Source organism: Elgaria multicarinata, chromosome 3 (genome assembly GCF_023053635.1).
Source record: "Elgaria multicarinata webbii isolate HBS135686 ecotype San Diego chromosome 3, rElgMul1.1.pri, whole genome shotgun sequence".
NCBI classification, from domain to species: domain Eukaryota; kingdom Metazoa; phylum Chordata; class Lepidosauria; order Squamata; family Anguidae; genus Elgaria; species Elgaria multicarinata.
The window spans coordinates 28,970,503-28,998,432 of record NC_086173.1 but is presented as its reverse complement, the minus strand read 5'-3'; the positions used below and the strand labels follow the sequence as shown (position 1 = coordinate 28,998,432).

At 46.3% G+C, this 27,930-nt stretch overlaps 1 protein-coding gene across 1 annotated transcript in view; it reads left to right on the top strand.

Annotated features, from left to right (window-relative positions):
• The window catches only part of FMNL3 (formin like 3), a 109,695-nt gene that overhangs the window by 40,805 nt on the left and 40,960 nt on the right, over positions 1–27,930 (top strand). The window contains exons 2-6 of the mRNA XM_063119772.1: positions 12,762–12,845; positions 15,440–15,520; positions 16,091–16,167; positions 25,521–25,604; positions 27,396–27,548. Of these exons, the coding sequence (XP_062975842.1) occupies positions 12,762–12,845; positions 15,440–15,520; positions 16,091–16,167; positions 25,521–25,604; positions 27,396–27,548 (479 nt within the window). The remainder of the gene's footprint in view (positions 1–12,761; positions 12,846–15,439; positions 15,521–16,090; positions 16,168–25,520; positions 25,605–27,395; positions 27,549–27,930) is intronic.

The following is a 27,930-nucleotide window of genomic DNA, read 5'->3' as shown; positions in this document are numbered from 1 at the left end:
CAAGACGGGAAGGTCATGGTAGAGAGGTCAGACTAAATACAATCCCTGGGGAAGGTAATGGCAACCCACCCCAGTATTCTTGCCGTGAAAACTAAATGGATCAGTACAACCAGAGATATGTCGGTATACCATCGGAAGATGGGACTCCCAGGTCGGAAGATGGTCAAAATGCTACTGGGGAGGAACAGAGGATAAGTTCAACTAGCCCCAGATGTGATGACGCAGCTAGCTCAAAGCTGAAAAGACAGCTAGCGGCCGACGGTGCTGGTGGTGAATGATGAATCCGATGTTCTAAAGATCAACACACCATAGGAACCTGGAATGTAAGATCTATGAACAATGGCAAATTGGATGTGGTTATTGGTGAGATGTCAAGATTACTTGATCTTGGGAGAGCTAGGGGTGGCAATGGCCGACAGAAAGCTCTGGCGTGGGCTGGTCCATGAAGTCACGAAGAGTCATAGAATCATAGAATAGCATCTGTCCATCTGCCTATCTGTATTTATTTAAATTGCTTTTACCCACTGAAGGCCACAAATGTAAATCATAGAATCGTAGAATAGCAGAGTTGGAAGGGGTCTACAAGGCCATCGAGTCCAACCCCCTGCTCAATGTAGGAATCCACCCTACAACATCCCTGACAGATGGTTGTCCAGCTGCCTCTTGAAGGCCTCTAGTGTGGGAGAGGCCACAACCTCCCTAGGTAACTGATTCCATTGTCATACTGCTCTAACAGTCAGGAAGTTTTTCCTGATGTCCAGCTGGAATCTGGCTTCCTTTAACTTGAGCCCGTTATTCCGTGTCCTGCACTCTGGGAGGATCGAGAAGAGATCCTGGCCCTCCTCTGTGTGACAACCTTTGAAGTATTTGAAGAGTGCTATCATGTCTCCCCTCAATCTTCTCTTCTCCAGGCTAAACATGCCCAGTTCTTTCAGTCTCTCTTCATAGGGCTTTGTTTCCAGACCCCTGGTCATCCTGGTTACCCTCCTCTGAACACGCTCCAGCTTGTCTGCGTCCTTCTTGAATTGTGGAGCCCAGAACTGGACACAGTACTCTAGATGAGGCCTAACCAGGGCCGAATAGAGAGGAACCAGTACCTCACATGATTTGGAAGCTATGCTTCTATTAAGTATAGAAGTATACTTCTATATTCAGTCGGAAGCGACTGAACGAATAAACAACAAAAACAACAGAACTTGCTGCTTTTCTGTATGGAATGAGGATGATGAGTGACAGTTTGGATTCCCCCCCCTCCAGATTTTTTACACATGATCTTAGATACAGGAGCCCTGTCCTTCTTTCCATATGGTCGCCCTATAGGCTCTGGTTCTGTTGGGTGTTTCCACAGAGAAGGTCCTGTTCTGTGTTCCTACCACCTAACCTGTCTTGGTGATGGGACATGTAACAGGGCCTCTAAAGATGATGATTAATTATGGGCAAGTTGGTACAAGATGGGGGAATCTGGCAGATACCCTGGCCAGAATTCTTTTGGACTACAATTCCCATCATCCCTAGTCAGCGTAGCCAATGGTGAGGGATGGTGCAGTCTAACTCCCATCTAAGCTCTGCAGAAAACCAAGGAGCCTGAGCAGTGCACCCTAGGAGAAGGCACTTAGGAGATATCATCTCATCATTCCACAGATCAAACAGAGGTTCAGCAGGATTGCTAGATCTGGCAACTGGAAAATCCTCCGGAGCATTCAGGAATCCATTAGTCTCCACAAGCAGTCCATTCTAATTCTTTGGCTTCCAACATGCTGCCCATTGGCAGTAATATCTAGGTTCTCACCGCTACTTCTCTTGATGTCTGCCAGGCTCCCCTGATTTTTTTTATTTATTAAGAGTTTAAAAAAAATATTTTTGATTGTTTTTAAACTGGGAGGCTGGCATGCTGTGAAGGGAAGGGCTGCCCTCCAATATCGTCTTTATTTGGGTTCAAAAATCAGGATTTTATGTTTTCTAACTCAGCCCCCACTCTGCCTTGTACGTAGGTTCTTGGGGAAATTACTTTTCTTTTGGTCTCACCAGTTTGACTTCTGGGAAATGAGTGTTTTCTGACCAGCTGTGCCCACTGTGGCAGCCATTTTGTGAGAGTGCCCACAACAGTCTCAAAATTCCACCGACTCATAAAGATTGGAATTCCATGGGGGGAAGTTAGAAACATCTTCAAGAATGGGATGGGGCAAAAGGGTAACAAGGGAGATAACACTCAAAGGGATGAAACTAAGGAGCTCAGGGCTTCTTTAGATTAAAGGGAAATCATGTTTCCTAACTGGGGCTTTGCTTCCTGCTTCTCTTGTGCAATTGTAATGGGGCTGCATTATACCGGCCAGAGAAGAGGGACCACATGGTCTATAATGGAAAACTTCCCCTCCTCTTGCTGCTCATAGCCCTGAGTGAGACAGCACCTTCTAGTGGGTGATTTGTAGTACAACTTCCCCTGTATATGGTAGGAAATCCCAAGATATTTCAGCAGAATCACAGTTTCGTTTCGTTTTTTAAAAACAATTACCAGGAGAAAGCGCAGTAGACGTACAGAAGGTTGCCCTCGTCGTTAAAAGAACCCACAAACTTCTGTGATTGGCCAATCACAAGTGTGCCTTATTTTGCTCATGTGAAGAAGCCCTCAGTCTGCTTTAGGACCAAATCATTCTTGGACCTATATTGTGCTAAAAATAAACAAACAAACTCAGTATAGTCACTTTCCTTAGAAGTTGTATCAATCTGGCAGCACAATCTTATGCCTGTGACTTTTCAGTATTAAGCCCCACTGAGTTCACGATTTACTCCTTAAGTAAGTGTGTTTAGGACGACTTACCTTCTTCCTGAGTAGACGTGGGCCTTAGCTAGACGTAAGGATTAACCCAGGTAAATGGAGGGGTCGTCCTTGCCTGCTCCCGGGATCCCTTGTGTGTCATTTGGATGCACAGGGATGATCCCGGGACAATCCTGGGATATAGGCCTGGTCTAGCCATGGCTGTGCATTGGAGTGTGCTGTTTATCAGTTAATCTTTTCTATGACCGTATTCAGACGACACTCTAAACCGCGGTGGTTAAGCATTTTGAGCTAAACATTATGGCTTAGCGTGTCGTGTTAACCATGGCTTACTGTGTCATGTGAAGCATTCCTAACCATGGTGACTACATAACCCTGGTTTAAACATGCTCACTAACCATTTGCTGCAAAAGGGTTAGTGGCCTAACCATGGCTTAGTGTGTTGTCTGTGCCATTTTTAGCACAGCAGAAGCTTGCGGATTTGAGCTTTTCCCTGCAGGTTTTCACATGGTCTAAGCAGGTCTTCCAGATGTACAGGGCTTAGTAGAATTGTAAGGGCAGCATTATCGGCGTCAGCGTCCCAAACGGTTGGTGTCTTTTGACATTGCAACTCCCTGTCTCCATCTCTTGGCTAAATCCTGTTCTCCGAGCAGGCCTATAGCCAAGAAATGTGTGGCGAGGGGTCCCAAGAATGCACTGCAGGGGGGTGGGGGAGGCATCGTAAGTTAATGGGAAACAGCTGAAACCAAAATACAAGTTCTCCAATATGTTTAAATCATAGTTAAGTAATTAAATATTTGCAATACAGTAAAATTCAATTTGAATAAAATTAAAAAGCATCCATATGTTCAGCAATCATCCCAGCAACTTTGTATGCATTGTCCAAAACAATAGAAACCGGTGTGTGTGTGCTTCCGGACAAGGCTTTTAAATCCTTCTTGCAATTTTACGGGGTGTGCGTGTGCGTGTCCAGATGACAGCATAAGCCAATTTTAATCCTACCCTGTTTCCCCACAGCTTCTTCCGTCTTCTTTCTTACCACAGACAATCCATTAAGGAAGGAAAGAACAGAACAGCACTTTGCAGTTTTGGATAGGAAAATGCACCCTGGAGGCACAGTGAAAGGAGTTGTCCCTGTAGAAGGTGGAGGATGTGTGTGTGTGCACGCGATCCTCTCCTTTCCCTATTGCCTGCTGTGCAATTGCATATTATTTATTCATTTTTAATCCTTCCTAATTTATTTATTTTTAAAAACAACCCTAGGTGGCTTACAATAAAATAAACGATAACATCAAAGAGAAAAAGCTATCAAATGTTTAAATCCCTAAATTTACAATCTCTGACCCAGCTTGGGGTCTTCTGCAGTCCATCATAGGATGGCCTTGAGGTCTATTTTATGGAGGACAGTCCTCTTTTTGAAAGGCTGTCAGAAGACAGTTGCCCATTGGAAGGGCTGCCCAGGCCAAAACTTGTCGAAAGATGTAGAACCATAAAAAGGACAAGAGGTGACTGTGCAGGCACACAGACCACCTGGTCACAGTCTCCCCTACTATGGTCAGTTGCATTTATTTCTATTTAAATTATAGTAATTACTTCTAAATTTGCATCTTTATGTATAAATTAGCAGATGCAAATCGCTATCTTGTTTTGTCCAAAACTCCATGGTCCCCTCCCTTCATCCTCAGATCTTAAGGAATGGTTTTGTGAATTATCTTCCTCTCATCTGCTTGGCAACGTTAACTCTTCTAACTCTACAAGTGGGGCCTGCAACAAAATGTTGCAGTGTGGATTGCTCCTGTTCAGAGTTCCAGCCAGTCATGCTCTTTCCTAGGATTCTTCCCCACCCCTTCCAGTTTTCCATTGTTTTCCTATCCACCGATCAGCATTCAGTGGCCACTGAGCATGCTCAGTCCTCATTGGGCTGATTTGGTCCCCTGCCCACTCCTTAGGGTTTGTTTGTTTGCTTTTCTTTAAAGTTTTTTTGTTCTTCTGCACCCGAACCTAATGATACCTGCCTTTTGTGCATGGATGGCACTGTTTTGTCTACACAAGAATCCACAGCCGGAAAATGATTTTTGTATATAGGATGGATGAGATCTCTATTGTCATCTATTAATAGGTTCACTCTTGGTCAAGCAAAGCAAATTATTTCTGCCCCGCAGACTTTGGTGCCTTGCCTATTAGAATACTTCCAGCTGAGGCTTTTTATGGCGCCATCACCCTGGTCTTGATGGAATGTTAGGAGGGGTCCAGACGTCACCATTTTCTTCTCATAGCCCTCCTGTATTTTCCCACTGCTTCTTCTGATAATCCATTAAGGAGGAAGACGGAAAACCTGCCCAGTGCCTTTTGATTGGCAGCGCTAAGAGCCCTCCATATGAAAACATCTTTAGACCATGGGAGAAAAACATAAGGCCTGGAGGCCTTATCGCAGCCTTCCCCAACCTGGTGCTCTCCAGGATGTTTGGGACTACAACTCCTACCAGACCCCGTCAGCACAGCACAGCACAGCAGTCAGGTGTGATAGACATTCTAGACCAAACCATCTAGAGGGCACCAAGTCGTGGAAAGTTGCATACTCAGATCCTTTCCCGATGCCTAATTATGGCCTGTGTGCTGCTGCTCTGCCATTCCACACTAAATCACCCAACTATTTTCAGGGCCAAGGGAGCAATCCCCTTTGGTAAGGCGAAAGGGCTGACTCACCAGTGGCTGCTACTGCTTGCCACAACTTCATCCTCTCCTTCCCATCACTGCTAAATTAGCAACGCAGGTCAATGCTGGTTGGGAGCCAGAGTGCTATAAATGATTAAGACCAGATGAGATGCAATGCTGGAGCTGCAAAATGTGTGTGTGTGTGTGTGTGTGTGTGTGTGTGTGTGTGTGTTTGGGAGAAAAATCCTCTCCCGCCATCCAAACGTCAGTATTTAATAGAGGTAGATCTTAGGGTTTAATACTGGCATTTTTTGGTTTAAAATTATGGGTGTTGTCTCTGGGCATCTGCTAGGTGGGGATTTGGGCCATTCGAGTTTGAAAGCCCTGCCTTGGAGTAAGCTGCCTCCGCCGCTACCAGGGTGAGAAAAGAAGGAGGCTGATACTGTTGGCAGCCGCAAATCCAGAAGGGGCTCTGTTGGCAGTCGTTTGGAGGAATGCACTGTAGGCTCTTTGCCTCCCCGTGGCCACTCTTGTCACTTCTGATTCCTTCCTCGCCAGAACAAAAGTGACTTTGTTGGAGCTCCGTCCACCTCCTTAACATTTCCAAGGAGTCAGAGAGCAGTTGAGTCAGAGTCTGCGGACGTCCTAATCTGGCAGGTAGCCTGCTTTTGTGAAAGTGGAGCTGGCCCGCTCTGAATCAGTCCTGGGCGTGTGTGTGGTGTGTGTAGATGGTGCAATGGAATGCACGGATGTGGGCATGGGAGAAAGGGATGGATGTGCGTGCCTGAATTGTGTAAACAGGGAGGGGCAGATTTGTGAATGGTGCAAGAAAATCATGGTGCATGAATGGGACCAGGGAATGTTTGAATGGTACAAAGGGTAAATATGTGGGGGGGTGGGGGTGGGGGGAGATATGTACACGTGTGTGTGTGTGTGTGTGTGTGTGTTTAACTTCTAAAGCAAGGGTTCAGATCCAGCTCTCGTTGCTCCTACAAAATGGATACTGCTGCTGGAAAGGGACTTCTGCATCCTCTCCTCCTCCTGGAGCCCCTGAGGGCCCTTCAGGTCTGCTCCAGAGTGTTGTGGGGACTCCCAGAGGAGGACATATGGGAGGCTACAGGGAGGTGAAGAGGATGCAGAATTTCCACCAGCATCATCCATTCAGGGGTTGCATCTACAAAGCTGCATCCAAGCCAACGGGTGCCAAGACTTAAGCCTCCTTGGAAAGTAAGCCCTTGAACCTATTCTCTCACATTCCAGCTACACTGTGAATGAAAGGAACTCCGCATGTCCTCAGAGGCAATCTCACTTGCTCTTAACCTGTGCTGAGCTCTAGCGATCCCTGTCTTGAACTGATCCCGAGTGTGTATCTGTAATTGGGACGAGGGAATTTGAAGCCAGTAAGAATAGTAGAGCGGTCTGTTAGAAAACAAGGTTGAGAGTATTTTCAGATGGGCATATTGTTTTCGGCATAGAACAAGCTCCAAGCTTTGAAGGACTGTTTGTTAAACCCATTATAACATGATATAACTTCTCCTTAACGTTTGATTTTGCTGTGTATTCGGAGACACTTCCCTTACCCACCCTCTATGCAGTTGCATTACAACACTTCTGGGGACAGAGTCTAGTGCTGGCTGCTGACCCAGATTGTCTCTCGGTGTTCACTCATGGCCAGCTGTCTTTACTTAGAGCCTCTGGATCAGCAAATGCTGCCTGGAACCAGGAAGCTGAGTCATGGTACCTCCAGAGGCCATGTCTGTACTTCGCTTGAAGAAAGCTGAACTGCGGAACTCCCTGCCACAAGGAAATTGCTGTGGCAAAGAATGGAGCTGTTTCCAAGGAAGGATTAGATATCAGCGGAAAATAGTGTTAGTAATTGCCAGCAGGTTTGCCGAAGTCAGCAGTGGTGCATCTATAGGAGAAAAGATGCAAACCCTTCTGCTTCAGAGCTGAAGCCTGTCTCTGATTATGAGGGATTAAGGTGAGACCTTTTACAGGGACAGATTGTTCTCTGCCTGGGGGCCTCTGGCACCCTTTGAAAGCATCTCGTATATACTGTCCCTCTTTGTTGGATGGAGGAAACCAAACGGAATGGACTCCAGGGCATATTCCATCTGCCAATTCCCATCTGCATTGTTCAAGAGCTTTCCTGTTCTTCCTTTGCCTTTTGGTACAGGACAAGGGAAGTGGAGGCAGGGAGAAAGCCGGAATTAGAACTACCACGAGATTGGTTCATTTAACAAAAGGCAATGTGATGTTTCAATATTGTAATGGGTAAATGGCTTTTGTAATATCCCAGAGACAGTCCAGAATTATTATTATTATTATTATTATTATTATTATTATTATTATTATTATTATTATTATTATCCTGCCTTTTGCCCAATACTGAGCCTCAAGGCGGCCTTACAAAATTTAAAACATACATTTTAAACCTAGGAAAAGAAATGTACAATTTTTTAAAAAGAAATACAATATTAAAACATAAACGTTTAAAATACATGACAATTTTACAAGTCCTTAACATAGATGAAGGACCTGATTATTCTCCAAAGGCCTGCTGGAACAAGCAAGATTTGGCCTGCTTCCGAAAGCCCATCAAGGAGGGAGCCAGTCTAGCTTCCCCGGGAAGAGAGTTCCAGAGCACTGGAGCAGCCACCGAGAAGGCCCTCTCCCATGTTCCCACCAAGCGCGCCTGTGAAGATGGTGGGACTGAAAGAAGGGCTTCTCCAGAAGATCTCAAAGCACGGGCAGGCTCATAAGGGAGAATACGGTCTTTCAGATAACCTGGACCCGAGCCATATGAAAGGGACCGTGGGGGTGTCTTTATAACGCTGCTTTGCTGCTTGGTTCACACAAAACCCCACAGCATTGCAGCTGTGGAGTGGGAACGATAAATCCTGATGGCAGGAGGGACCGCGGGCTAACTGGCCGGAAAAGCCACAGCGCTGGTGGCCATTCCAACTTGTTGAGAATGCCCTCTGCCTTCTGCTCTGCTTTTTGTGTTTTTTCTGGACTAGTCTGGGCTTCGATCCGCCCCCATCCCGAAGCGAGGCCACCCCTGACAGATGGATGAAAAAACGTGGTGACCTCAGAGCAACTTTAAAAAATTGTGGTACTGACACTGCGAAAAAGTGCAGTTTCGGGGGGAAGAAGCCTGCTGATGCTGTGCATTGGTGGCTGTGTCATATAAACAACCCAGCGCCACTGTGCAGCCAGAATGGGCTAAACAGGGCATAGAGACAAGCCCTATGTGGTGCCTGGATGTGTCCAACCTGACTGACTCAGCAGTGAACCGCCCAGAGAGCTTCGGCTATTGGGCGGTATAAAAATGTAATAAATAAATAAATAAATAAATAAATAAGCAAGGGAACAGCTAGAGCTGGACTTTGGGGCCAAAGTCCAGGGCCCCCCAACCCCACCTCAGTGACCATCCAGAGAGTAGCATGCCTGATGTGGCATGCATTGCAACTCTTAAATCAGGAAGTGGTGCTGGAGGATTTGCCTCTGACGTCAGTCCAGATTTGGTACACATTGTGAGACATGAATTCCACCTGGATGCCACAGTGCATTCATTGCAGCTGTAATCTTGACCCCATGTGGGATTTGCTGTAATGCAGGGTGGATAGAAAGCCTGTGAAGTCAGGAAAGGTCTTCAAGGCTGGCAGCGGTCAGCTGGACTGCAGAGGCCTGGAACAAAGCCACACATGCTGCAGCCACGATTCAAAGAGACAGATATACATGGGGAGTGATGAAAGAGGCCGAGGTTTCCTGCTTTGGAGTAAGGTGATCATTTCAGTCGATGCCACGTCCACGGAGTACACCCACCCATAAAACTAATTGGTGCCGCTGACTGAGGTATTTGCTTAGCTTTCTGTCTCCCCTTTGTGAATATTAGTGCCAAGATGCAGAGTTAGGCTGAAACTTCTGGCATCCATACAGCACACATGTCCACAGAGCTTTTAGAATAGCAGCCTCAGGAAAATCCCAATCCAGGATTCCCCAGATTTAGCTGATGCGCCCCTTTTCTCTGGGTTATAAAATTGGAGACACTTGAAAAAGTTGACTTCTGGGGTGTAAGATGACGTGTGTCTCCACTTTTAATGAAAACTGGAGAACCAGGAAGCTGCCTTATACCGAGTCAGCGCATTGATCCATCAGGGCTCAGTATTGCTTAATACTCTGACTGGCAGCAGCTCTCCAGGGTTTTAGATACATTCTTTCTCAGGCCGTTTCTACACCTGCCTTTTTTCCAGGGATCATCCTGGGATTATCCCTGTGCATGCAAATGACACACAGGGGATCCTGGGAGCAGGCAGGGACGATCCCGTCATTTTCCTGGGATAATCCTTAGGTGTAGAAAGGGCCTCAGCCCTACCTGGAGAGTGAACCTGGGGGCTTCTTCAGGCAAACTGTGTGCTCTGTTACCAAGCTGCAAATTACCTGTCCTAAGAGGACCTCATCTTAGGTGTTTCTGCATGAGTTACTGTTCTGAGCTCAGAGCAGTGACTAATACAGAGATACAACAGGCAGGCTTCCCTGAGGGGAGGCAATTCTGCTGCATCTCTGCATCAGAACCTAATCAAACCAGGCAGAACTACCCACAGTGGAGGCCGATTTAGAAGGAAGCAAGGCCAGAACAGTGAGTCATGCAGAGATGTAGCAGGCAGTCGACTCTCTGGATCCTTTAATGACACACAGAGTCCATCTCTCTGTGTGTATGCACACACATACACACTCCAGCTCTCTTGTAGCACGATTTGTGAATTCCTGTCCTAGACTGACCAGTTGCTATAAGGGTTCACAGATCAATGCACTGGAAGCCACACTTTTTGATTGACAATTGGACTCTCTCAGCACAAGGAGCAATGAAGAAAATGCAGTGATGGTTCCCCCCACCCCAGTACAGTAACAACATCATGCCTACACATCCCTCAAGCAAAAACCCAGCAAGGTGTTCATGCAGTCCCAAACCCAAATCCTGTTGTATAGTGGGGCGGGGTGGCGTAGCGTGAGCCCTGCATTAGCCTCTAGCTCTTCATGGTTTTATTACAGATGCACAGAAGCTGCTCCTCATATCAGTTTTTACTTGGAAGCCCTGGAACAGTACTGTTCTGGTGGCTGAGGGCATACCCTCACCACCACATGTTCATGACTGTATTGCAATGAGTCACGTTTGGTTTTATTTTTAGATTTATTTATTTTTTTAAGATTTCCTGCAAACGAATGCTCCCTTGGCTAAGAGACGGGATTTTGCCGCAGGCATGTTGTGCTGCTTTTCTGGTCAAAGAGTGGCGCGTTGTACATTGGTGTTGTTGTGTGTTTTTTAAAAGCAATCATAAATAACTAAATGGGGTTATTTCTTCCTTGTTCAAAAATAAATAAATAAATGGCTGCAAATCAAAGGGGTGTGCATTGTTGTTTCGTTGCCTCTTTGAGTCTCTTAGTGCCGTACAGCTGTACGTTAATGAGCATGCTTGAATCTTTTGATTGTCAGGTGGCGGCTTCATAAAAACTTAGACTGGCCAGAGTTTGTGTTTTTTACATGGCTCCTATAGTGCTGAATGAGCTAAAGGTCTGGAAGGAATCATCCCTTCCTCACCCCCAACTCCCGGCCTTCAATACTAACTACACAGACTAATTCTGTCCACTGCACTAACCTGAGGCACTAAAGGTATCGGGAAGCGTTCTAGGTCACCAACCTATTCTATGGCAAAGGAGAGTCATGTGTTAAAGCTGGAGAAAAGACAGCATGGGCCAACTCTAAATGCACACTGACTATGACTTCTCTGTTTAATGTACATGTGTCTGTAACACAGCTGCATATTGAACGCTGCTATATATTTCATCACTATTGCCTTGTCCTCAGCGCCCACAGTGTGTTCCCTGAGGCAGGCCGCCTTCGTCTCAGGGACTCGGCAGAAGCAGAACAGCAGGGCTAGCAATAGTGCTCTGAATCACCCTTGGGTGACTGGGAGCTGGCGTTTATGTTTTCTACAATGTCCCTGACATAGTGTCCAGGGCTTTGTGGGAAATTAAAATGGCAGCTCCCAGACACTTTTTAAATGAGGGGCCCAAGGCAGGTACCAGTGATGGTCCATACCAGCTGACTGAGGATGCCACGGGCTAACACTGGGCCAGGAATAGAGACAAGGGGCAGATGAGTGGGCTGAGGACAGAAGATGAAACATGAAGGATGCAATTGTATGCGTGTTTAGACAGAAAATATCCTACCACTGGTGTATGCTGGGAGTTGTAGGCCTTTTTTCTGTCTAAACATGTATAGAAATGCACCTTAACACTGTAAATCTGTACACATTTATTGAGGACAAGTCTCATGGAACTCAATGGGACTTACTTGTGAGTAGACACATGTAGAGGAGATGCACTGTAAAAGAGGATCCTATGTTGTAGGTTGGATGTAAAGGCAGGTCCTTGCCTGAAGATGTTGTAGGCAAAGTACTGGCAAAGTACCGTGTTTTATTCCTGGACATGACATGTTTTTGATTAAAATTCTGGACATTAGACAAGTCAGTAAATTCTTGCGCTGTCCAGACCAAACCCGTCTTGTGAGTCTGCCAGCCCTACCCATCATCTAGTCAGCACATTGCTGAATGTAAATTGTAACCAATATGCTCCTTGGACATCTGGTGCTCTACTCCTCTTTCTCTCAGAAGAGGAAGTACTTTCACACATTCCAGGGGGTATTGTGGAGAAGCAATCTGAGAATTCTTTCTTAAGGTGCCTTCTCCTATGGGAGGTTAGCTATCACAGCTATTTTTGTTTTTGACGCTGCTGCTCAAAATAATCATATAGAAGTACAGCTATACCATTCCCTCAAGTTCTTTAACCAAGATATTCGTTTTCTTCTCACGATCTTTTTCCTTAGATTTCCCCTTGTATAATAAGTTGGAGTATGGTGTATTTTTCTCTTCAAATAATATGACCAAGATATTGTAATTTTCTTCTTTTGATGGTATTTATTAACATGAAAACATGTAACATCTTAGCATCTGAATCCTTAGCGCAAGATTAAGGTTCTGATTACATAGCAATTGTTTCATCTTGACAAACGCTGTTCTTGCCATCTTGATTCTTGTGTTTGTTCATTACCTTCATTGCCAAGTTCCTAGATATTTTAATTTTGTGACACGCTTGATCAGCACCTTGTTTATTGTAACGTTAGGCACAGTAGAAAACTTTTTGCTTATCATCACCAGCTGTTGTGTTTTCTTGATGTTCATTTGAATCCATAATCATTACTTACTTCATTGATCCAATCTGAGAATGGCATCCCCATTACCACCTGTCTCCTTGTTTCTCTCCTTAGAGCTCCATGAACCTGCCTCCTGACAAGGCCCGTCTCCTGCGGCAATATGACAACGAGAAGAAATGGGACCTCATTTGCGACCAGGTAAGGAAGGGGCTGGTATGGGGGAGAGATCCCTCTTTCTTGTCATGAAAGCAACAAATCATAGCAAGGCCTACAGGCCTGTGACTCAGGCAGGGCTGCTGCCAGAAACAACATCATATCCCCTTGATCTACAGTCCCTTAATTTCCTTTAAAAGAGCAGGCCACATCCCCTTATCATAATGCAGTGTTTACACTCGGCTGCTGAATTCATTGGCATTATGGGAATGGTATCTCTGTGTTACCATGAATGTTACCATGAAACTTGAACGACTGACCCATATGTGGATGGGTTACTGGCCCTCTGTGGAAAAAAGTTTTTTAATTTTAATTGTAGATACAAACTTTTTAAAAAAAACTTGGAAGGATTCTGGTTTATTCATCAAAATGATGATCAGAATGGCAATTATTCTATTGCAGGGTTGCATAAGCTCAGGCCTGGGATCCCACTCCAGCCCTCCAAGGTTCTTCCTATGGTCACACCCCTTTCTCCATGACCACCAATCGTTTGGTGGTTTTCTGGCTTTTGTGCAGTTTTTCCCCATTCTAAATGGTTGAAATTCCTCTTCTAAGTCTTAGTGACTGGCAATAAGAGCTCTAAGCTAAAATATGTTGGTGTTCTTGGCCCCGCCTCTTTTGTCTTTGGTCCCGCCCACTCCTGGAATGCAGGCCCCAAGAACTTCTACAAAATGGAATTCACCCCTTGGGCTGGAAAAGGTTCAACACCCCTGCTTTATTGATATTCCAGAAGGCACAGTGAGGGTGTATTATTGGGGGCAAGTACAACCCTAAGAAGAGATGTGAGACAGGCCTGCCACCACTGTACAACATCCTTGGGGAGCTGCTGTTGCCTGCCCTTCCTTTTTTCAGGAGCCGCCATTTAAATTTCTCACAATGCCCTAGAGGAGCACTATGTCACAGATATAGTGGGAAATTGAAATGGTGGTTGGTTCCTGAGCCCAGCTGATTGGAGCATCGCTGCTACAGGGCACTACCACAGAGGCACGTGGCCACCCATGTTGCACTGTGATACTGTTTTTTGTTTATATGTGTCCATCGCCTTTCTGGCAAATAAAATGGCAGACAGGGTGGCTTACAATCACACACACACACACACACACACACACAAATGATTAAAATAATAATAAAACAAAGACGTTAAAACACAATTAAAAACACAAAAATAACAGAATAAAAATAACATCCAACCCAACAGACACCAAAGGCCTGCTTGGATAAAACAGTCTTTGCTTACTGTTCCTCCATCCTTGGTCAAGAAACACACAAAAAATAGTCTGAGATGATTTTGCTCTTTCCCTAGTATCTGAGGTTGCCAGCTTTGTAATCATCCCCTGCCCCTGTACCTTTAATAGGAACTTGATCCTGTGTATCTTCCTGCTTTGAGAAGCTTCATCTTGATAATTCTATGGATCAAGGTGTTGTAAAATGTACAGGAGCAGTCCATACAAATTTCCCTCCAATGTCAGTTGGCAAATACTATTAAGAACTGCTCGTGCCTCTATAGGAAGGCTGCCTTATATACGGAGAGCCTTCATCCTAAATTAATAGTAGTGTGACCATATGAAGAGGAAGACAGGGCTCTGGTATCTTTAACAGTTGTGTAGAAAAGGGAATTTCAGCAGGTGTCATTTGTATGCATACAGCACCTGGTGCAATTCCCTCTACATCACAACAGTTAAAGCTGCAGGAGCCCTGCCCTCTTTTGTATCTGCATATAAATGACACCTGCTGAATCCACTTTTCTATACAACTGCTAAAGGTACAGGAGCCCTGTCCTCCTTTTCATATGATCACCCTAAGTAATAGCAGCCCTTTTGTAGCTGTGAATTAGGTGCCCATGTTTCATGACACTGTCTGGGGATTGTGGAACATTCTTTTTCTCCCTATGTGGGTACCCAGACAAATTCATGGGGTGTAGGCATGTCAAAAAACTTGGGGAGAAAATGGTTTTAAAACAAAACAAAACATCCAAATCCTATGTATATTTACTTAGAAGTAAGCTCCTCTGTCTGATAGGGCTTGTTCCCAAGTAAGTATGCCTAAAACTGCAGTCTTAAAATGAAAGCCACAGACCTTTCTTGCATTTGAGCAGGGGGCGAGGGAGAAAGGCCCACGGAAGAGCCAGAGCAGAATGTTTCTGGGTGGAGTAGAAACTGGAAATGGGTTTCCTTTCAAGTTTATTAGAGATACAGACATAAAGGAGCATCTGGTATTCAGATTACTAGGAAGGGCAAGTCATCAGGCAGACGTGCCTTTAATGCAAGTCAGGGCTGTCTCTCTTTGTCACACACACACACACACTTATGTCAGGGGTAGGTAACCTGGTGCTCGCCAGAAGTTTTGGACTACAACTCCCATTCTCTCTGACAATTAGCCATGCTGATTGGGGCTAATGGGAGTTGTGGTCCGAACATCTGGAAGACACCAGGTTGCCAGTTAATAAATCAGTCACAGAGACCTTTAAACTGCAGTGACCCAGGCCAGCCTCGGCTCACCGTGCTTTCAAATATTTCTTGCTTTCACAATCATTCTCTTCCTCTGCTCTTTCTTTTTTCTTTCCCCCCATCGTGGAATAGGAAAGATTTCAAGTGAAGAACCCACCTCACACATACATCCAGAAACTGAAGAGCTTCCTTGACCCAGGAGTCACACGCAAGGTAAGGTCCTCAGAGTCATAAATTTTGATGTATAGAACATTTCCAATGGTTCATAGAGTTGAAAAAGTAACTACCAAAGAACGAGCAGTTACCCTAACTCCCATTCCAAGAACAATGTATTAGGGGCACAATCCTATGCAAATTTAAATAGAAAAAAAGGCCTACAATTTCCAGCATGCCCCAGCATGACTTTCCCCCATCTAAACATGCATAGGGTTGTGCCTAAGAGAAATAATAAGAAGCCCCTGTGAGCTGGATTGAGCCCCTGGGCTGTCAGTTGCCACCTACGAACCTCTGTTGGCAAAGTGATGGTGCTTCTATGGTCTGTACAGCATCTCATCAACATTCTTCACGAAACCAATATGAAATGGTAGCAATATTTTTATTCTTATAAGCAATTATGAAAGTAGGGGAATTTTTAAAAAATAGGATGAATAAAGGTAGCGAAGAAAATACTGAGGCATTTAACCTGATGGTCAGTCCAACCCCTACTTATCCAGATTTGGTTGTGGTGGAAGGGAGGTAACTGGGTTGCATCCTGTCAGTAAAGTGTAGCCATTATGCTTACAGAAGTTCCGTCGGAGGGTGCAGGAATCCACCAAAGTGCTGAGGGAACTGGAGATCTCTTTAAGAACCAACCACATTGGGTAAGTCATTGGTGGCCAACCTTTTTGGCAAGTGTGCTACATGCCATGTTCAAGAGACAGTCTAGTCTGCACTGCATCATACATATTGCTCTCCTGGTTTTGCCTGTAGCCTACTAAACTGAGCATGAGGCAGTAGCACAGCACTGGAGAGGCAGGTGGGTTTGTAGGCCTTACTCTGTGCCATAATCCAATCAACAAGCCCCCCTGCTCATGGTCAGATGTGTCACTGTCATTTGAGGCACACATGCTGAGGGGAGGCCATTTTGTTTTTGCTCCCAACTGGGCAAAGGCTGCCATAGGTGACGATGGGGAACTGACGGCAGGCTGAGAAGACAAGATTCCTGCTCAATGCAGGAATCAATACATGTATTGATAAAACAGCCTACAACTAAAATCACTATATAATTTACAAACCTTGACAGGAGGCTGTTCCAACCTTCCTAAAATGGTGCCCTCCAGATGTTTGGGATTACAACTCCCATTATCCCTGACCATCAATCATGCTAGCTGGAGTGGATGGGAATTGAAGTTCAAAACATCTGGAGGGCAATGAGTAGGGGAAGGCAACATGAACATACAATTTCAACTATCTGAGGAGTGGGAAGCAGTAAACATTCCAGAAATTATATCCCTGCTAGATTAGAGGTAGATTAGATTAGATTGAAATGAAAATTCCTTACTAGAGTGATAAAAATGATGGGGGATCTTTCCACAAGTTTTGTAAGCTTGAGCTGAATCCGCTTAGAAGGCAGTGCAAACCTTATCAAAAGTGTAGAGTTTGTGTAAAGATTCGCCAGCATTTTAACTGCCTCAACAGCTGATTTTCGTCAGAATTACAGGACTATCACCTCACTGGGAAGTCAACACTGGGTTGTTGAGATGTTTTGCCAGAAATTGCATGCTCATGATTAAGTGTTTTGTTCGAAATGGGTTAATGGTTAATGGTCTGGCCTCCTGTTGAGCTTTTGGAATTATACAGGGTGTGATTATAATCTGCTTTGTATCTCATCCATTCATGGATATATAAATATATGTTCACATCTTGAGGCTGCTTCCTTTTAGTTAGTGCCCAGAAAAAGAAAGACTACTGAGCAGGGAAGGATTGCAGGGAGTGGTAACACCCACTCTTTTCTTCATTCTGAAGCCAAAGGGATGATCGACCACCTATACTGGGGGCTCAGTGATTTGCCCTTCGCAGGGGTCCCAGGAACTGTCTCCTTCATTCTTGGTTTTCAAATAATGTGTAGTCATGCAAACAGTGACGGCTCAGAACTCTTCTTGTCCCATTACTGTCATCAGATTCTGCTGGCATTACATAGATGTGTGTCACTGGCAATATTTGTCTTTGCCCAGAGGAATTTTCGAAATGCCATCAGGAAAGGCTGTGTTGGAGGTGGACTGACATTAGGGGAGAAATAGTCAGAAAGAGAGACTGCAGCCTGATTCATAAACTGCGGATGGGCCTGATCCAGCCAAAGTTAAGCGTTTTTGATTCCCATTCATTTCAATGGGAAAGTTAAATACATGCTTAAATCTTCCCCTTTTTAAGACAATAAGTGTCATCACACGAGGGGAAATCACGTTTTCTTACCGTTGCTTCTCTGCCAACATGTTTGTCCCTCATTCCTTCCTCTTGTAAAAGAGGAAGTAAACAAAATGCATGTGGCCATTTTGATCACGCTGCTTCTCCTGCACACAGCAGGAGATTGCAGCAACTTCCGTCTTTAAAAATAGTACGGACTTAGCAGGGGCTTTTTTTGTCGTGCGATGAAAGCTAGAAGGGCTGGGAGGCATGTGGGTCTCGGACGACGTCATGAGAGGAACCTGTGAAAATCCATGAGTGCCCAGCAATGAGTGGGCACTCAGCAATTGCATGAGTGCATGCAATGAAACACTTGTCTGATGATGCCCAATGGAACTTGAAGGATGCTGTCCTACTCATATTTAGACAGAAACAAGTCCTCCATCTCCTAGCATTCCTGGGAGTTGTAGGCCTTTTTTCTGTCTAAACATGCAGGGTTGAATGATGCATTTTGAATATATCATATCACAGGTATTGTAGGGAGGAGCTTTCCAGAGAGAGTGAATGGCTTAATGAAGTGGACCCAGTGCCAGATGAAGGGCTTAACCCCCGCCTCCCGCTTTTCTTTTCTTTTCTCAGTAGCAAATGCTTCTTGTGAATAAGCTTCTTTCTACTTGGTTTTGGTGATATGATGATAACAACAAGTGAGAGCCAGTGTGGTGTAGTGGCTAAAGTGATGGACTGGGAGTCGGGAGATCTGGGTTCTAGTTCCCACTCAGCCATGGAAACCCACCGGGTGACTTTGGGCCAGTCACAGACTCTCAACCCAACCTACCTCACAGGGTTGTTGTGGTGAGGATAAAAATGGAGAGGAGGAGGATTGTGTATGCTGCCTAGGGGTTCCTTGGAGGGGAAAAGGCAGGATATAAATGCAAGAATAAATACAATAAATAAACGATCTAGGAACCAGAGGTTACTGATTGTCTCTACTGTACAAGAGTAGAGACTCCCAAGACATTATGATCTTTGGGGGAGGCCCAGTTGTCTGTGCTTATAGATTTCCATTTGGCAATGACACGGTGACCCACCCTGTGGAATGATCTCCCGCCTGAAGTACATCAGGTCTCAAGACCATCACGTTTTAGGCATTTATTGAAAACCAGGGCTGGCATCAGGGTAGCCATCATTGGGCACCGACCCACAGCCCTGTAGGGGCCCACTGTCAAGAGCCCTCTTGACTTGCTCCTCCTCTTTACCATTGCAACCTGCTCACTCATCTGCCTCTTGGTCTGGCCCAGACAACAGCGGTGGTAAGAAGGAGGAGCCGTAGATGCCAATGCTGTGTCCTTGCTCACTGGCCTTCTGACTGCCAAGCAATGAAGTGGTAGCAGTGATGAGAACGAGGGTGAGGAGCAACTGAAGCTGGTGACAATAACAATGAGAATGGAGGCTCACTGAGGAAGGGGGAGGGGTCCATTGAGGGTGTCTTGCTCAAGGGCCTTCAAAAGCCTGGAGCTGGTATTGGAGGCAGGCTGCCTTCAAGCCCTGCCTGTAGATTTCCTGGAGGGCATCTGGAGGAAAGGATGTCCATGGCCAGAAGTATGCTGGACTAGATGGATCTTTGATCTGATCCATCAGGGCTCTTCTTACCTTCAGGCTGTCTTCTGAACGACTGCAAAGAAGCAGATAATGATCCATGGGTGATGCATCATTGATAGACAGGCCAAACAAAGCCTTGCCAGTGATCAGGGAGTGGGTATCATTTGCCAGAGGGGAGAGAGTTGAACTTGTGTCTGTCTGTCCTGGCTTGAAGTCTAATAGCCCAGATGGCTCTGAAGAGGTCCTTTGCTTTGGAAGTAATTTGAGAAGATGGATGGTGACCTAGTACACCGTTCTTTGAGCAGGGAAACTCTTACTTGGTTATACCTTTTGGCACACAAATCTAGTTGTAGCCTGCACGAGAGGCCTTATCCTCCGAAACGTTCCCATGGCTGCTGTTGTGAGCTGGGAAACGTGTCCCTATCACCACCTGTCCTGGCTCCAGCTGGAAGGGAAATGCCGACAAGAGCAGGAAGCTGAACTGTTCCTGTCCTTGGTTTCCGGTCACCACTGGATGGGAGTTCCTCAGGATTGCTGGAGCTGACACAGGGAGTGGTGCTTAGTCAGCAAGACCTTTGGGCTAGGCCCAAGCCATGAAAGAGTAGCAACCTGGATGTGGGATTCAGGAACAAGGAGGGAGGTGGGGTAGGATGGAGAATGCCAAATGCTGATGTGGGCTGTGAGTGAAAGTGAAATATTTTGGAATATCATTAGGACTTTGTACAAATGTGTATGTATCATTTATTTATTTATTACATTTATATACCAGTCTATAGCTAAACAGACAGTGAACAATAAAAGATAAAAAGAATAGAAGCCACAGTCAAACATATAAAAAAATAAACAAATTATAAACTAGAAGCAAAACCTTCAACCTGGTCTGGTAGCGAATAGACAGCCAGTGCAGTTCCCTCAACAAAAGAGTTACATGCTGCAAAGGAGCAGCTCTTAGAATAGTACAGTTGGAAGGGGCCTATAAAGCCATCAGGTCTTGACAGCAGTAGAACCGCTGCAATCGGCATTAGTTCTAGCTTCTGGAGCAGCTCCACATAGAACGCATTACAGCAATCCAGTCTTGTAGCGCCTGTACCACTGTGGCCAAGCTATTCCTGTCCAGGAGAGGCCATAGCTGGTAAACCAGTCAAAACTGGTAAAAGGCACTCTGAGCTTCCATAGCCATTTGAGCCTCCAGTGTCAAGGACAGATCTAGGAGTACCGCCAAGCCTACAAACCTGATCTTTCAGAGGGAGTGCAACCCCATCCGGAACAGGCAATGAACCTATCTCCCAGACTCAGGAACAACTCACCCACAGGGCTTCCATCTTGCCAGAATTCAGCTTCACTTTATTGCCCCTCATCCAACCCATTAATGAGTCTAGGCACTGATCCAGGACTTGCACAATTTCACCTAATTCAGATATCACAGGGAGCTAGAGCTGTGTGTCATCAGCATACTGATGGCTCTTGGCTTCCAATCCCCTCCTGACTGCTCCCAGTGGCTTCATATAGATGTTGAACAGCACTGGGGATAAGATGGTGTCATGCGGAACTCCATAGCTCAGTTGCCAAGGTGCCAAGGAATAGTCACCCGATGTTACTCTCTGAAATCAACCCTGAAGGTAAGGCCTCTGTAAGGCCTACAGAGTCATTCCAAAAGAATACCACAGTTGATGGTATCAAAAATTAATTTTTATTTATTTATTTATTACATTTTATACCGCCCAATAGCCGAAGCTCTCTGGGCAGTTCACAAAAAAAAAAGAGATGGAGCAGAATTAACAGGGTTGCACCCCCACCCACCCCGTCCCTCTCCCAGCAAAGGTCATCCATCAGGACAAGGTTTATTCAGTCCTGTAACCAGGTCAAATCCAGACTGGAATGGGTCTAGATAATTTGCAGTGGAAAATCATAGAGCTGCAGTGTCAGAAAAGACTTTAGTAAGGTTATCAATTCCAAAACCCTGCAATAAGGCTAAACTCACCATTCCCAAATCTTCCCGAAGGATGTAGCACAAGGTCACAACCCCCAATCGTCTGGGTTATAGCAGATGGTGGACTGAGAACTGATGGGACTATGGCCTACTGACCCAGAATTTCAAGGAATATATTCAGTAAAACACACCCAAACAGATAGCTGGGTAGGTCACTTGTTGGAGGGGGGGACCTTTTGCACGTGGCCCGCAATACGGCCATGGATATTAAGTTGTATACAATGATATGAATTATTTATTCAAATAAAAGCCACTCCTCAGTGTTCCGTCGCACGCTGGTTAATGTCACTAAGAAATAGCACTGCACCAAGTCTTAGTAGGCTCTTTCTTTCTTTCTTTCTTTCTTTCTTTCTTTCTTTCTTTCTTTCTTTCTTTCTCTCTCTCTCTCTCTCTCTCTCTCTCTCTCTCTCTCTCTCTCTCTCTCAATAGCAACTAATATTAAGTGGGGGTCGGGGGTAGAGAAACGTGTTCTCCAAGAGGGCAGCACTCTCTTAGAAAAAAATAACATAATTTCTTGGTGCAGAACCACGATCACCCCGACTGTCTTGACAAAGCACTTGTCGAAGGAAGAGGGGATTGCCTCCTTTAAAGCGGCTGCAGTGACCATTTTCAAGGAGGCGTTCCGCAGTACGATGTCCAGCATAGCCCACCCCCACGCACCAAGTGGAGGATCATACTCTGCCCATTGCTTTGGACGGTTTCCTTTAAAGTGGCTGCAGTTGCCACTTTAAGCAGAGGTGATCTGCCACAGGGCGGTGCCTTACGTACTCCCAGACATGAACAAAGATTCCCATTAAGCTTTCATATGCTAATTTGTATGTCTAGATGCAGATTTGGAAATAATTACTAACATTTAAATAGAAACACAAGACATCACACCACAGTGGGGAAGGCGGATTGTGTGCTCAGTTTGCTGTCCAGGTGCTAAGTACTGATGGGCAACTTCAGGGCTTCTGCCTGCTCTCCTTTCTTCTGGTTCCTTCATCTTCAAATTGGACATGGACTGGACAGACCTTCAAATTAGAGGATGGTCCTTTGTAAAAGAGGACATCTGGCCACCCTATGATGGTTAGTCCATTTTTATCCGCTCTGTCTGCCCAGGGCTCTGCAGATCTCAAGCTGGGAAGTTTTCCTCCTGAGAATTGTTTCACTTTGGGACCCTCTGTGTGCAAAACATGTGCTGAGCAAGGCTCAGAGGATACAGCAGCTCCTTTTGCACAGAAGGACATATAAGCATGCGCACAGAATATGTGCGGCATCCTCATAGGCAGGGGAATTCACAAACGCCCACAATCCCCTTTTCCTGCAGCTAGGATTGGGTCTGCCCGGGGTGGCTTCTGCTCCCACCTCCATGCCCTGTAACCTTCAGCAAATGTGTTGAGGCCCCTAAAATAGCAGCCACCGGAGTCAGACAGGAAACACACTGGGGGTGGAGGCTGGAGTTCAGACAGGCAGGAAATGGGCGGGCGTATTGCTCCCCTGTCCCAGAAAGAGCGAGAGAGAGAATATGAACATATGCACAGTTCCAGTCTCCAAATTGATGGATAGACTAAATCGCCTTTAGCCGTAATTGCTCCTGGAAATAACACATACTGAACAAGCAACCTCCCAGTTGATACATGCACCCTCTCTCGTAGGATATTCTCATTCCAGAGTTGGCACACTGACACAGCCACGCCCTTGCTCCTTTATTTCATGCCATTTCTACTGGTTCAATCAGATTATCTCCACACACAGTTTGGGACCTTTGCAGGACATCTTGGATTCATACCCCCCATGTTGTTTCCCTGCTTGGGTCAAAGGCAGCAGGATAGAGAGAGAGAGAGAGAGAGACATCTCCAGCGCATGTCCAGGGAGCTGCAAGGCCCTGAGTGGAACCCCCCTCACCCTGCTGTCGAAAGATAAAGCTGTGCCAAAGGTTTTATTTACAGGCAGCTGGGGAGGCAGCAATCTCCCTGCGACACACGTTGGGTGGGCCGCGCTTGGTTTCCCTCTGAATTTATCTTGTTCGTCTCTCTCCTCTGAACCCCATCCAGGTTGTCCGCATCACTCCCAAAGCTCAGGGCCTCCAGACTCAACGTAATCCTCTAAACGAACTGAGCTTGATCGGTGTTATACAGAGTGGGGGTGCTGTTGATGTCTGGTGTCTAGCCTGGTGTCTCTCTAAGGCTGGGGACAGACAGTCATTCGGAAGTGGCTTGAAAGAGACAACCAGGCCTTAGCTAGAAAGGGCTTAATCCCAGGGCAATCCCCGGGATTGTCCCTGTGCATCCACATAATGCACAGGGGATCCCGGGATCAGGGATGGATCATCCCTCCCTTGCCCCGGGATCTCGCCCTCCACTTTAGGCCCATTTTTTCCACGGTCTCAGGCTGAGCTCGAGACCGCGGGACATGTGGCCAGGCGTCGTGGTTTGTCCCGGCTCCTTGCGGTTCCTTGCGAGGAGCCGGGACCCGCGCCCATTGGGGGTGGGGTGGGGTGAGTGGGGATTTATTTATTTTTAAAAAAGGACTTAACTTTTGCGCACGAGTGGTTTTGCGCCCCAAGCGTTATCTAACTTGGAGGTTACCAGAGCATGGAGATCTGAAGCCAGGTTATCCCTGTCTAGATAGGGGCGTAGCTGGGCCACCAACCGGAGTTTGTAGAAGGCACTCCGTGCCACTGAGGTTACCTGAGCCTCAAGTGACAATGATGGGTCTAAAAGAACCCCCAAGCTACGAACCTGCTCCTTAAGGGTGAGTGCAATCCCATCCAGAACCGGTAGAACACCCCCCATCCTGTCAGCGGTATCACCTACTAACAGCATCTCAGTCTTGTCTGGATTGAGTCTCAATTTATTAGCCCTCATCCAGTCCATTGTCGCAGCCAGGCACCGATTCAACACATCCACAGCCCCTCCTGCTGAAGATGAAAAGGAGAAATAGAGCTGCGTGTCGTCAGCATACTGATGACAGCACACTCCAAAGCTCCGGATGACCGCACCCAGCGGCTTCATGTAAATGTTAAACAACATGGGGGACAAAACCGACTCCTGCGGGACCCCATACTTGAGAGTCCACGGGGCCGAGTAATGTTCCCCAAGCACCACCTTCTGTAACCGACCCACCAAATAAGAGCGGAACCACTGCAGAGCAGTACCTCCCACTCCCAGCTCAGCGAGTCGTCCCAGAAGGATGCCATAGTCGATGGTATCGAAAGCCGCTGAGAGGTCAAGGAGAATCAACAGAGTCACACTCCCCCGTCTTTCTCCTGACATAGGTCATCATACAGGGCGACCAAGGCTGTTTCCGTGCCAAAACCAGGCCTGAAGCCTGACTGAAATGGATCCAGATAATCAGTCTCATCCAAGAGTGTCTGGAGTCAGTCTAGTTTTCAGTCTACTTGGAAAAAATAGAGGAATATATTGCGGTATTTAAATACCATTATAGGTAAAGTATTTAGCATCACTTTTTGTGAACCGCCCAGAGAGCTTCGGCTATTGGGCAGTATAGAAATGCAAATAATAATAATAATAATAATAATAATAATAATAATAATAATAATAATGTGCTGCTTTTCCTGCACATAGCAGGAGATCGCGGCACATTCTGGTTGGTTTTTTTTTTAAAAAAAAAAAAAGTTGGATTAAATGGGGTCTATTTTGAGATGGAAAAAGGAGCGGAAGGCGCGCAGGAGGCAGACGTCGTCGTCTAAAGGACACATGCACATCTGTAAGTGCGCAGTAGCGTGCATGCGATAAAACGCTCATCTGATGAACCTCTAAGAAGCAAGTTATGGCTGTCCATGTCTGCTGCTCATAATCACTTGGATTATCACAGCCAATCTGATGACATGGCAGAGTGGACAGGTGAGGCCTAAGATAGTGGGGGCAAAGGAGTAAACTGGCACTGGGTACCAAGCCGAAGCCAGGGGAACAAAGGGCGTGAAAACAGGGTGAGCATTGGCTACAGCAAGCATTCATCTGCATCAAGTGTGCTGCCTTTGGAGCAAATACTGAAAATGGAGAACATTCAGTGCAGCCCCCGTGCTTAGAGCATCAAGCGATCCAGCCCGACATTTCCTGATGCTTGCTTTCGTGTATAAAGAGGAAAAGGTTTGGAGAATGAAAATATGCCCCCCCCCCCCAAAAGCAACGACACCATTTTTCATGTAGGCTGTAAATGACATTCAGCTCTTCTGCAAAAGAACAGGATGCCCCTGAGTAATAAATTACCACTGATCGTGGCTCTTTTTTTTTGCAGGTGGGTGCGCGAGTTTCTAAACGACGAAAACAAAGGCCTGGACGTGCTGGTGGATTATCTCTCCTTCGCACAGTGTGCAGTGATGTAAGTGTCTTGTTTCCTTCGCAGTGCCCCGGACCTCCCTGTCTCTTCACGCTACTTGTGCAGAAATGAAGAGCCAGGCACTGCGTGTAAATGAAAAAGACTGGTCATAGCCGTTGCAGGAATTCATCACCATGAGATTTGGGCCTTAGCTAGACGGACAGGGGATCCTGAGATCAGGGAGGGATGATACCTCCCTTGCTCCGGGATCTCGCCCTACCCTTTAGGCCAGTTTTTCCACGGTCTCAGGCTGAGCCTGAGACCACGGAATGTGTGGCTGGGCGCCACGGTTTGTCCTGGCTCTTCGCGGTTCCTCGCAAGGAGCCAGGAGCCACGCACAGGGGTGGGGTGGGGGGAGTGGGGAAAACAATTATTTTTTAAAAAATACTTACCTTTTGCACATGAGCGCTCATGCACTCCGGTATCTTTAAAAATTTAAAAAAACGGCGGGCGCAATATATATACAATATATATATTGTATATATATTGTCCATATATACAAATGACACCTGCAGAAATCCCCTTTTCAATACAACTGTTAAAGATACAGGAGCTCTGTCCTCCTTTTCATATGGTCACCCTATTTAAATACTTTCCATCCCAGGGCTTTTGCTCATTTCTGAAGCCTCTTTAGCTGGCAACCCTATGGGCTTCCCCTTTTCAGCTGTTTGGATAGTCATCAGCTCACCTGTTTGGGGCATGTGTGTGTGTGTGTGTGTGTGTGTGGTGGGGAAATTTGCTTGCCCACCCTTGGATGTGCTAATGGATTAACAATGAAACAGTGGAAACAATGGCTGTCCTCCTGTTAGAGATTTTTAGCTGGTTAATCTTCTGACTTATCATCAATTAACCGATTAGACCGAAATGAATTTGTATAGTCTTAACAAAGTTCCATTTAGGTGCCTTTCTAAGCATCTTGGAGGAAATGTCAGGTGATGTAAACTTTAATATGTGATAGCTACTACTTGTTGTAAGTGTCAGGTAGGGTGACCATATGGAAAGGAGGACAGGGCTCCTGTATCTTTAGCAGTTGTGATGAAGAGGGAATTTCACCAGGTGTCATTTGTATGCATGCAGCACCTGGCTGAAATACCCTCTTCATGACAGCAGTTAAAGCTGCAGAACCTATACTAGAGAGACCAGATACACTGCAGCTTTAACTGTTGTTATGAAGAATGGCTTTCACCAGGTGCTGCATGCATACAAATGTCACCTGCTGAAATTCCCTTTTCTGTACAACTGTTAAAGGTACAGGAGCCCTGTCCTCCTTTTCATATGGTCACCCTACCACTGACTGGTAACTATGTCGAGGATTCTGTGTACGGGCATCAGCGATTCCTCCTGGGATATCTCCCAGGAATCAAACTAATGCAAGCGACTGTACACTAGCAAACAAACCTGGCGGCCGACCAGAATGCACAGAGGATCCTGTCTAAGGTGAAGCTACCCAGTGGCACAGTGCAGACTGTACTGTTGGTTGTGCGATGGTGTGCATCTGATGCAAAACTGCCCGAGCCATTCGTGCTAGTGCAGCCGCAGCCTTAGATAGAAACGCACCGGTATCACCTTGTTCTCAGTTTGCTTTGTGTTCAGACCTGGCTTAACGCAGCGGAGATTTGAGCGTGTGCCCTCCCCTTCCCCCCGCCTCGGCGCCTTGTTGTGTGCCACGCTGCTGGCTTGCGGCCTGTGTTGGTCTCCTCCGTGAATCCAGAGCTTGGGCCCTCTCTTGTGTGTGCAGCTTGTGCTCTAAAGCTTCTCTGTGTGAATGGTGTGTGTCCCCTGTCTGCCCTCCAGGTTTGATTTTGAGGGTCTGGAAAGTGGCGAGGATGGAGCGCTAGAGAAGCTGAAATCCTGGAGCAGGTCCATAGAGGATCTGCAGCACCCGAGCGCCCTGTCTGCTCCCTACGCCAACAGCCTTGCTCGCTCTGCGCGCCAGTCCGCTCTCCGGTATGTACCTCTGGCCCTGCTGTGCCCTCCGGTGTGCGCCCCTTTTTACCTGTGCCATTGGTTATAACCATAAACCCTCCCTGCTTTCTGCCCTCCAGGGGATGCCGTGTGCTGATCTCTTCTCCCCACTCCCATCCTCCCCCCTTGATGCTCCTCTGGCGGTAGCTGGCCATGTCTCCTCTCTGCTCCAGGCCTTGTCTTTTGCCATGCTCTGTTTGCCTGTCTTTGCTGGGTCTCCTGTTCTCTCTCTTTCTCTGTCCTTGTCACCTGGGTAAGTATTTCTGAACTTGGTGCTATGTGATGAACTACGAACGCTAGAGAGTGGCCAGTGTGCATGCGGATGAGAGCCCCCCTGTCATGTCTAACCCTACTGCCCCTGTTT